The sequence below is a fragment of the Xiphophorus hellerii genome, chromosome 15, assembly GCF_003331165.1.
Source record: "Xiphophorus hellerii strain 12219 chromosome 15, Xiphophorus_hellerii-4.1, whole genome shotgun sequence".
NCBI lineage: Eukaryota > Metazoa > Chordata > Actinopteri > Cyprinodontiformes > Poeciliidae > Xiphophorus > Xiphophorus hellerii.
Window position 1 is genome coordinate 13,565,110 of NC_045686.1, and position 12,135 is coordinate 13,577,244.

The 12,135-nt window shown below is 38.9% G+C and overlaps 1 protein-coding gene across 4 annotated transcripts in view; it reads right to left on the bottom strand.

Moving 5' to 3' along the window:
* mdga2a (MAM domain containing glycosylphosphatidylinositol anchor 2a) overlaps positions 1-12,135 on the bottom strand; it is a 211,278-nt gene that overhangs the window by 17,405 nt on the left and 181,738 nt on the right. For all 4 annotated transcript variants that reach the window (XM_032585020.1, XM_032585019.1, XM_032585022.1 and 1 more), the window contains exons 13-14: positions 4,400-4,420; positions 1,057-1,212 (exon numbers count right to left, since the gene is read on the bottom strand). In XM_032585020.1, the coding sequence (XP_032440911.1) occupies positions 1,057-1,212; positions 4,400-4,420 (177 nt within the window). The remainder of the gene's footprint in view (positions 1-1,056; positions 1,213-4,399; positions 4,421-12,135) is intronic.

Below are 12,135 nucleotides of genomic sequence, written 5' to 3' on the forward strand. Positions count from 1 at the left end.
TTTATTGCCTTGTCTTTTGCTTTTGTTCAGGTGTTGCTTCACACATTTCATGCCAAAAAATATTAATCTTTGGGGCACGGAGCAGGACCGAAGAGCAGAGAGAGAAGGAGGAAATTCAAATCATCCCTTTTTTCAATCACAATAGGCAAGAATCATTTCACTGAGTCCAAAGTCTCTCTGCCTAGGTGTATGTTGACAGACAGAAATTTGAAAAGGTACAGCAAAAGCAAATGATATCAAAAATTCACTCAAAGGTTTAAAACGAAAAAAAAAAACATTTAAAAAACTTTTGAACTTACAATTATCTACTTTGTAAGGTCCCAAAAAAAGCTAGTATGAAGTGATTGTCTTTTATTTTCTTCTGAAGATCAGCATTGCTTAAAAACAGCACAGAAAGAGATGAAAGCTTGGGTTTTGCAACCGTTTTGAATTTCTAGAAATAAAAAGTCTGAACTTTTCAGAGAGGTGCTGGTTATGATACCATCACTTCTTTTCAGACTTACTCATGTATTCTGAGGCTCTGTCTGTGTCGGAGCGGCGGTCTTGTTGTGAAGTGATGATGAGTGGTCATGAGGAAAGCACTTTATAAATTTTTTACCCCACCAAAAAAAGCAACAACTATAATATGTGCATATCTATCTGAAATGTGTCATCATTTATGACCTCGAAGGCAGTTCTGTGGTTTTATCTGCGCTCCCCCAGCAAGCGGTTAAAAGTGCACGGAGGATGCTGTAGTCAAAAATAAAATCAGCACTCAAACAAACTCGGTGCTGCATTTTTATGGCTTGCAGTGATGCGTCTGCACAGTCTAAATTAGATTCAACAATTATGAAGAAAAGCAAACAGCAGTAAAACTGAACGATTTCTTTAATATTCCTGTTGAGAGAGATTATTGTAAATAAGATCACCTTTCACAGATTTTAGAGAAAACACTGCACTGTGTGAAGAATTATTCTAATAAAAATGGATAAGTTTGGAAAGATCCCTCCTTTCATCAAGTGTAAAATCACTTTTTGGCGAGAAGCTTAGCGAACGGGCAAAACTTGAACCACTCACCCTGCTTAGATCCAGAGTGGTCCGCGCTGGGGCCGGTGTTGGGTGTGTACTTTGTGTCCCGGGTGGCGGCGCTGTGCCTCGTCCAATCAAAATCATCGTTCTTGTCCTGGGTAAACATGCAGATTGGCTCTTCCTCAAAGCTGCAGTGGAACTCCCCTGGAGATTGGCAGAGAGCACACCCGGGCGTTCGCGTCATCGCAAAGAGAGCGGAGGACGGCACAAACTGCCTGGAAGCTACAGTGATGCATGTGAGCTGCAAGACCCCTGTTGTATATTTATGGGCTTTCCTGTAGTGTCTCTGTCTCAGCAGTACAGACAACAATCCATGTCCTAATTACATCATGAAATGTGGTGCAAAGGGTTTCTAAATTAAGACATGACCTCTGTTTGACTGTAGAGAACGCGCCGCTCAATGTTTTCCACCTTCTTCCTGACGGTGGCAGGCGGTGTAGTGAGCTGATGCAGATGTGGTACTGAGAAACGTACGGAAAAGCAGGTGTGTGTGTGTGCGTGGGAGTGAAAAGGCATGTCATTACTGAGGCCTCAAAGAAAAATATTCAACTACGTACGAGTCTCATGTGAAAACATTATTTTTTACAGATTTTGCAAGGGGTTTGACATAGCTAAAATCAGTTCTTTTAACATTACTGGGTAAAAAGATGAGACGGCTGTCTTTGGAGGCCAAGTAAGGCTTCATCTGTACACACTCTGTGTGTGATCGGTTTTTAAATCCACGTCATCTCAATCACAACTCATCCTCAAGGTGCTCCGCAGGCGGAGCCACCGAGGCCCCGGCTCTGCTTTTTCCTCTGCACCTCTCCATGCCCCTTTGACAGCAATTTTTTTTTTTGAAAGTGGAGTGTGCTGAGAGAATAAAATGGAATGAAAGGGTAATTGTAACTCTTATATGAGGTTATGAAGGGTCACTTTGACGGGAACGTCTAACACTGGATATGCTAATGAACAGTCAGAAATCCCACGCAAAAAATAAGCAAGAAAAAAAAAAAGGCAGAGTTTTGGTTTAATGAGGGCAGAGCAGTGGGATCGGCGGTGTCGAAACCTCCATTTAATCCGCAAAAACAAACAAAGCTAAACACATAATAATCAGAGGACGCGGCAGCGCCGAGCAACATCCTCAAAGAGACAGTAAACCGGGAGCATTTAGATGCAGGATGTAGCCATGTGAGCTAATAAATATTCATTGATTTATTAAAACGTGGCCAGTAGCAGCTTGGAGTGGTGACCTTGCGAGGAGCAGGATCTGCAGCTTTTACTCAGGTAATGGAGCTAACGTCGACAGAGGTACTTGGTGGGTGGATTGACAAAAGAAGAGAAGAGGGCATGGATGCCGGGAGAGCGCCAGGCGAGAGACGGAGAGGATGGAGCTGCGTTTGCAGGCACTCTTGACTTTTTTCCTCACAGGCACACAGATTTAAATGTAGGCCTGGTGCGAGACATTACCGCCCCCATCCGCTCTGAGCTAAACTAAATGTTTCTGCCTCCCGCGCCCGAGAGGGAGACGAAGATTCGGAGAATAGGTAGAGGATTGAGGGTCGTAAATGGAGGCGTTCAGGTAAGATAGTCTCCTACGGGGATTTGGATAATGATGCCGGTGATTAGGATGTTTGTTTCTGTGCTGGCGATGTTTGTGTGAACACCCACCAAAATATAAATCAGCTGCATATAAATATATAACAGCAGCAACGCACAGCAGCTTACCACAATACAGTAAACAATGATTAGGATTCTCAGGCGACAAAGTGAATTTGTAAAGTTTTTGTGTAAAAATGCGCAACAAATGAGACTAAACATTACAATCAAAACAGAGTGACTGGGAAATATGCACAAAAATAGAAGCAACATGCAAACATTTTATCCAAAATTTTTAATTTCTCTCCCGGATTATTCACAGCATGCAACACTGTTTTGTGGAAAATTCAATTATCTGGATATGAAACTCTATTGAACTACATTTTCAGATGAATCAACCTTTCACACCACCTGAATCTACTAGTTAAACTAAACTCAAAGAGAGAAAAAAAAATTTAAATAGATTTTAAGAGACTTGATACAAATAACTGAATTTTTTCTTGGAAAGTTTTGCAATTAGTGCATCATTTTATGTTAAACTAGTAGTTCTCCATTGGATCTAAGAAAGGTGCAATGATATTACAATTAGGGGTTGTGAGAGGGACATCTTCATTGGGAAGTATTATGTAGTCGCTGTCAACTTGTGACTGTCTGATGAAGTAAATGTGAGTTAATATTAGGGGCCCTGATATGAAGACGAGTGTTTCAAGCTCGACACCCAGTTCTATGACTGAAGCTCCATAGACACAACTTTTGAAATAGAAAAAGGAGCCAGTCCTTGAGACGTGCCAACAGCCTCAACCAATAAAGATTTCTCATCAAGTTGTCTGAAAACACTCATTTACAAAAGCATCCAAAGAGCCTCAATCTCTCATAATCAGTTTGGCTCAACTTTGGAAACTCAGCAGAATAAACAAACTGTGAATGACTGACAGATGAAATATGATTTGCAAACACAGAGAGCATGCACGAATTGTAAAAAAAAATAACAGACTACTATATTTCAATCAATATGAAAATACCACTACTGACTGACTGCTAGTTGATGCTGAAGGTAGCATTTCCTTGGTAGCTAGCAGTAATGAATATTTCAGAGGTTTGACTCCATTTGATCAGTTCCTCTATTAGATCAAATTTGGCATTAGGATTATTTTAGATTGAGACAAACATAAAGGTGGATTTCACCCAAATGTTACTCTAGATTAAATACTTTACCATGACAACAGCCACCAGAATGTGGATGTGCATCAATATATTTTTACAGATATAACTGAATTTGCATTCAAAATGTATTTCTTAGTTTAAAATACATACCTACAAAAACAGGAAATTATCAAGAGGGTACATTCAGCATATTTTCCCTTTTTATTGACAAAAATGAAAGTGTATGCTGCAGGATTGCTAAATCATTACACAGCACACAAAGATATATTAAGTCATATTTACATGCTAGAAAGCAGCAAGAGCTAATGAAATATCAATCAGCTTTTTAAACATGTCACATCTTAAAAGACTCCATTAGGTGATGTGGTATAAAAAATAAGAAACCTCACAATATATTGATTGGTGAAACCTAAACTGGGATATTTTACAATGTGGAATGTGATAATAAAAGATGATTCTTAGTTTCCCCCCAAATATTAGTAATACCTTGTCTTATTTGATATATTAGAATCATTACACCTGTAGAATCTAGTCATGCCAATGCTTTTACGCACGCTTTTGCAAAACGTAGAGAGAAAATGTTACTTACTCAAGTGAGGGTTGATGGGAGCTGTGGAAGAGAATCACCAGAGACACGAGTTAGCACAGATCACAGCAGCCTGTCAGCACATGAACCATTTTAAAAGAAAAATGCAGACATGCAAAAAGTAGAAGCACCTAGTTTTGAAATATTTTGTTTGATTCGCTGTAGAATCGTGTGCAGAATGATGCACGGGTGTATATATAGCTGGAGCACTGAAGGTATGTAAAACTCAGCCCAGGAATGACTGAAAGTATAATATCACAACAGATGAATAATAAAAAAAGGGCTGCAGCAGTCCTCTTCAACTTAACACGATGATTACAGAGTAGAGTGGAAAAAAACCGATATCTGAGATTTCAGAAAGAAAAGGTGGCGGTAATCATTCCCCGACTGTTATCTAATGTAAAAGAAAGGATTAGGAAGAAGGCCTGATCACATTAATAAGCTTATAACGCAGCCAGTTATCATTACTGCCATTTACTGGCGCTGCTGATGTTCTCGTCCAAGGTGACTTCCATTTAGAAAGCTGAGCCTATTTTACACGTCCATTTAGGAGCCAATAAATTTTAAAAATGACTAATAATAGCAGCCGTGTCAGCCAATAACCTCCATGGAACATCTTGTCTGTGTTTACAAAAGCGTCGTTTTAGAAACTTGTAGATTAAATGTACCTGGGTCTCGGTGAGATTCTGTTTGCGTTTTGTTCACCTGAAGCACAGTTCAGCGCGTTCCTCATTGATAATTTAAAAGGCTACCGCCGAAGCAAACACATAAAGGTCAAGGGCATCATACAGAGCACAAGCCAGTTAGTTGGCACTTCACTTTTTGCAGATTAAATACCATTTAACCTGTCTAGAAGATTCATGGGCATTTTCATGATCGATTGCCGACTGGCTGAATAGATGAGATACATCAGCTTTGCTACAAAAACCATGTTGCTGTGTGATTTATGAAACCTTTCTGTGCAAGGGAGGAATTGATTTTAATCCAGCCAATTAAAGGAAGCAACAACAAATCATTCCTACAAAGGAAAACATTCACTGAAGTGTGAAGAAGTATTGAAATGCTGGAATGTTTTTTAAAGCAGTAACTCGAGTAGTCATTTCTGTTTATTATGCTGCTAATGGAAATGTATGTTACTTGTAGAGAAAAGAAAAAACCTTGTAGGGAAAAGTATAAAAAACACAGCATGAAAACATCCACTTTTACTCTGCGTCCTCATCCTAATAATATATGATGCCAAACACACCTGCATACCAACAATCACAGCTTTTTTTCTTTTTATTTTTTTATTGAACCCACTGGGCTGTAGAAAGGCACACAAATTACAGAAGGGCAGGAAATCATCCGAGCTGTGGCGGAGAAAATGTTTTAAGAGATAACTTGCAGCCTCGGGCTTGCAGAAAGGATGCAGAGTTTTACGACAAATCTCAGCGTCTCTCTTGCTTCTTCCTCTCTTTCCCCCCTCAACCTCCTTTTTCCCCGCCTCCTCCCAAATCCTTCCTGCACTCCCCCGCTCTCTCCCCACCCTCCTTCCTCTTTCCGACACTGCGGTTAAGAAAGTATGTTTTGTTGTCATATTTCTTACCTGCAGCTTCTCTTGGCTGATGCTCTGTGCCCGAGTCCAGATTAATGTGTCTGCTCAAGCAGCGTCTTCCCCCCACTGAGGAACTCAAACTGAGCAGTGAGCAGGCCCCGAGGCTTTTTAGCTACTGTCGTGTATGCAAGTGCTCTCTCCAAACCACAAATGCACAGATAATTTAACTTCTATTGTAAAAAAAAACCCAATTCGGAATATGAATTAAAGACAAAAATTTAATACTTTTACACCGAAGAGCTACTCCAGACTGCATGAATCATTACAAATCTTTGAGCCAATTGTTTTTCTGTATTTAAAACCTGAGAGCATACGATCAAATTTATAGGCGTCCTCAGAAATGCATGTTTTTTAATTAAAGAATTAATTGGTAGTCGTATAAGAGAGCAAATTTCAAACTCTTGATATACTAAAATTAGTCCATATATTTAATAGCAATTATATGAATTCATAATAATGCTAATATAAACACCTGCAGCCAAAGAGTTTGAATTTTAGACTCATTAGCAATTTCTGCTTTCAACAAGGTGCTTGAAATCCCCTTATAAGAAGAACCCATGTGTTATCTTGTTAGACAACGGGTGTAACCATAGTAACGCATGCAGGAAAGCATTAAAAATGTTCATAATAGGAAGAAAGAATTTTTATCACAAGGACATTTTAAATCTTGCCTGAACTAAACCGATACCATGATTAAAAGTCAAATAAACACGTCTTCACATTCTATTAATGCAACCTGCCTACTTTGATTTCATAAAATCAATCAAACAATAATCTGTGTATCCTTTTTGGAGCACATAAGAGGCCAGCGTATCCATATGGTATGCCAAGAAACAAAAAATAAATAAATGAGAAGCCAAACAACAAATGTAGGTCTTAAACCCTTCGGCTACTTAACATTACATATGTGAAGATTTACTTTCTGTTTTCTGTTTTTGAATTAACAAAGTCCTAAACTCCCAAAGCAAAACTAGAAAAGCACGGAACCTGCTGTCTGCAAGGAGGGAGAAAATATGCTGTAACTGGGAGATCTGGCAATGAGCTGCAGGAACCCAGTAATGTAAACCCTATGGTGGGTAATTAGTGATAGAGAACAGGTGGGTTGATTTACTGATGAAATAAAGAGTGGGACAAACAGGACGCTGAGCCATAAGCTGGAGGGATGTCAAAAGAATAAAAACAAAAACAAAAAAACATCAAAAAGGAAAAACAAAAAAATCAATCACCAAACAGAATATAAGCTGACATAAAAAAGACTCAAGATACAAAGCCAACACCAAAAATCCCTCATTAAAACAGGGTATAGCACACAAAAAAGAAAATTAGTTTGTGTCATGAAGAGAGATTACGTCGGTGCGACAGGATTTCTATTGATTACCTCAGATGTTTATTAATGTGACATGTAACACGACACAAGAAGGAATACTGAGGTCAGGGAGTAAAACACTAACTAAAAAACTTTGTTGTATCCTTTGTGAACACAATAAAAGCTAGAAAATATTCAACACAGCATTTGAAATCTTCACATTTTCCGTTTATTGTATAGACAATTTATTAATCCTGATGAAAGTTTTGTAACGTGCAGCGGTGCTATAAAACATCCATTTGTATTGGGTGCATTGCTGACCCATGTTGTGTTCTTTTCCAGCGGAGAGGACAAGACAGACTGTTGTCTGACGCATGATTGACTTCCATCCAAAGTGCCTAATTTTGATTGAAACACAAAGTGAGCTCAGTGACTGCCAAAGGACACCGGTCCATCGAGGCAGTTTCAGATACCAGCGCTGACTTCATCTTGGCAGGAGTCCCGGCCCACTGGTACCTCGGTTGTATAACAAAGCGGCAGACATTTCCGTGACTGCAGCTTCATGGCCTTACAGAGAAATATCGCTCGGACTCTTCTGTCACTTCACTGACCTTGTGTAATGTAGGCTCTGAAAAATTCTCTGTGATGCACAGTTTGAACATCAGCTAAGTAGCAGAGTGGGTGAGTTTAACGGAGTGATGTTTTTCAGGTAACATCAAACCCTTTAGCTACAGTCTGAACTGTGCACTCAGACTCTAACGCGCAGAAAACTCAATTGTGAAAATTATTCTTGTTTTTCATCAGATTGCAAAGTTACAATAATGAAAGCCTCTGAGTTTTCCAATAGACCCTCATATTGATCAGCTTTGCAGTGACTGCCTAGTAGAAAACAGAAATAAAAAAATAAAGACATCAAAAACACAAACAGACGAAATCAGATCATATATATTTCATGACTTTTTTTTTTTTGAAGCAACAAGGGTACATGGCTAAAATCCAAACAAATGCTGCTGTCTGCTTTTCAGGAGCTGATTTCTAAAGAATGTCAAGCAAAGGAACCCAAATGAGTATAAGAAAATCCATAAGAGCCCCTGATACGGGGTCTTAACAACCAAACAGATAAGTAACTCGCTTGCAGTCTGGCACAGCTGGGGAGCTTAGATTACCATAAAGAATCCTAGAGGCAGCGGGTGTCTGTGGAGTGGGGGTCGCTTTTCTTAAATATGTTGATAAGCAAGGAAATTTACCCATCAGAAACCTCAAGAGCTCACTAATTTACATCCATCTATTTTTTTTTTTTACACCTACTTAATTCTCTTCAGGGTCGTGTGTGGGACTGGTACCTATTTCCAGCAGTCAGCATTCAAGAAGTACAGCGTGAACATGTGCTAATTTACATGTTATACCTAATATTACTGCTGCAAAACTGATTTGTAAAACAGCTATGACTCTCGTATTTTCTGTGATTTTGAGCAGCAGCCAGGCAAACAAAAGCTCCAGGGAGTTGGCGCTTCGAGTCCGTCTTCCAGTCTTTCTTTCTGTTATCTTGCTGCTGACTGAATTTCTTATATTTAATAGATACATCTAAAGCATAGGTGTCAAACTCTGGCCCGCAGGCCAAATTTGGCCCACAGTGTAATTATATTTGGCCCGCGAGGCAATTTCAAATTAATATTAGAGCCGGCCCACTGGTATTATACAGTGGCAACGCTGTGACGCCGCATTCACCACTTATACTACAAATCCCATAATGCTCTGCTGTTTTTTGGCGCGTCAATCAGTACAGAGGCAGACACGCATCCTCCTGTGTCAGTAGCACTTATGGTAGCGGACATGGATGTATTAGGAAGGTGGTGATCCGCCTTCTTGCGCACTCCTTGGGTTGAAAGCCCCGGCGCACCCCGCATCCCCGCATCTCTCCCCCAAACCACACTGCGACCTCAAACTACAGCTGTCACTGTGTTACCCCACCAAAAAATGGCGAAAAGAAAGACAGAAAATAGAACTTTTCTGGACAGGTGGGAGACAGAATATCTGTTTACATATGTATGTGAGCAACTTTTCTCCTCAGTGAAGATGACGAAAACGTCTCACAGGAGACGTCTGACTGACGAACATCTTTGTTAGATAATGAAGGTTTCCTCAGCTCAAACTCTGAGCCCCGACATTGATGAACTGGCATCCAAGAAAAGATGCAAGGTATCTGGCTTGGCTGCATCAGAGTAGATCAGTGTGTCGCAAAATGAGCAATAAATACGTTTTCTACGCACCTTTTCTTGTTACTCCAAGGCCTGAATGGTTTATTCATAGTTTAATTAATGATTTATTCATAGTTGTTATGTTATTTTATTTTCAAATTTATTAGTCTGTGTACGAAGCTAATTTTGACATTTACCTCAGAAAGGAGGCATTCAATTTTTATTTAATATTCCATTTATATGTTTTATTATTATTTTTAGCAACTCAATTTTGCACGCCTGCACTTTTAAGTTATATAAGCCTTGCTTGTTCAATATTTATTGTTAAATCAAAACTTGTTTGGGTCCATATTAAAAGATTCATTTGTTCAACCTTGGCCCGCGGCTTTGTTCAATTTAAAATTTTGGCCCATTGTGTATTTGAGTTTGACACCCCTGATCTAAAGGATCCACTGATCCTGTCATCGTGGGAACTGTTAGAGAATTTATGGGTGCATTTCTTTATTTTATGAAAATAAAAAATAGCAACTGTGGTGTTCTTTCCCTTGCAGAAGCTTTAGAAGGAGTTCTGTGCTGCACCTATTAAAGAGCGTTGAATAAGTGTTCGAGAAATGAATTTTGCACCAGAACAAATGGAGCTGAAATTCATTCCTCGAATGCATAATACAGGTTTTAGATTTTTTGTAATGAAAAAAAGAAGAAAAATGTCATTCTTCATAATAATTATGTATACCTTTCTACTTCCACTTAAAATACACAATAAAACTCAATCAAAATGTGAAGGTATGAATACTGTTTCAAGAGACTGCATAGCATTTTAGCCAATTTTTAGAATTATTATTAAGAGAATCTGATGTTTTCACTTCATTTCAGCCAATTTATTATTACAATACCTCCACAAGAACATTTTAAAATAATAAATAATTAAAGAATGTGTTAAATTTTTCAGATTTAAACATCGGTTCAGGTAAAACTTTGATTAAACACACACAAAAAAAGAACTTTTTGTGAGATAATGTATTAGATTTTTTTTCAAGTAGGAAGAGACTCCAAGTCAGCACAGATATCAAAGATCCTCCACAGTGATAGTGAGACAGACATCCCTCATGCATAAAGATATGGCATCAGGAAACAGCTGTTGTACAGAGAGGGCTGACATAAAGCTTAAACTTTAAATCCTGCATTGTTCAGGGAAAGCTATGACAGAGAAGGGAGGCGATGACAAAAACCAAACAGAAGCTGAGTTTGTCTCTGCAGTATATTTTAAAACGGCATCCAGAGCTGGCCGACACGACCATTCTTCATCCTGCAGCTGGAGACACAAGAACTGCTTTGGGTGTTTTCTTGCAGAGTCACAGAAAAGCTACTGCCGTCGTGGATAATAAAAAAAAATAATGACTCGACCAGCTGAATCACGCTTTTTTACATTTTATTTTTTATGTAGTAATTTTTTTAGACTCTTTGGGAACTAATTGCTCACCATCCAAGGCATAGAGGACCATTTTCAAAATGCTGTACGGATGGAAAAACAAAGAGGTGCACACACCCAATCACGCAGGGTTACGCTATGTTTAAATCCCTTAAAATTTGTCACAATAAAAAAATGATTATATTAGTATTTTATGTCAACACAAAGTAGCGTCTAATTGTGAAGTCAAAAGGAAAGCAACACAAGATTTTCAAACATCCCTGTGATCACACTGTCTTCACGATAAAACATGGCAGTGGCAGCATCATGCTTTGAGGCGACTTTTCTTTAGCAAGGACAAGCTGAAACTTGTATGGAGCTAAACACAAGGCAATATTGAAAAAAACTTGAATTGTAGAAGACTTGGAACCTGGGTTCTGGTTTAACTTACGACAGGACAATTGTGCTAAGTTACAATGGAAAGATTATGATAAGTTAGAATGGCCTAGTCAAAGTCCAGACCAAGTGAGAATTTGTGCCAAAATGAAAAACCGATGTTCCCTGACGGACCAATCAGGCCGAGCACAAGCTACTTAAGAATCTGTCAAATTGTGCAAAACTGGCAGAGACATATACAAAAATATTTGCAACTATAGTTGTAGTCAGTGGTGGTTATATAACATATTAAATAAGGGGTCTAAGTACCAATGTATGCAAGATTTTTATTTCTTAATAATCGTAAAAACCTTTCCCATTTTTACCATTGTTTGACACCAAGACGGCTCAAAAAAAGGTGAACTGAATCTATACAACTTGATCCACAGCGTTTGTCAGAACAGGAGGCAGAACAGAGGCGGCCTTCGTCCACAACTGTGGTATTTGTGCTAAAAGTCGTCTATAAAGATAAATGTGTATAAAGCTGGGCGCACACTTAATAATAACTAGAATAGTTGAAAATATCCAAATAAATTCACATAAACAGAGCAAAAGGAAGAGACCCCATAAACAAACACAATGATTAACTACAGTATACAGAAAAAAAATACTACAATATATTTCTTTAGATTGGAAAGCCCTGAATGTAATAAAACACTGACAGTTTGTACACAGGAGCCCCCTCAGGTCCTTGTTCTCCTACCATGATTAAACAGTAGCCATAGCGCAGACGATCTCGGGCCGCATTTCAGCCGTCAGTCAGGGTGACTAATGGGACCCGTTCTCGGTGCAGAGTGA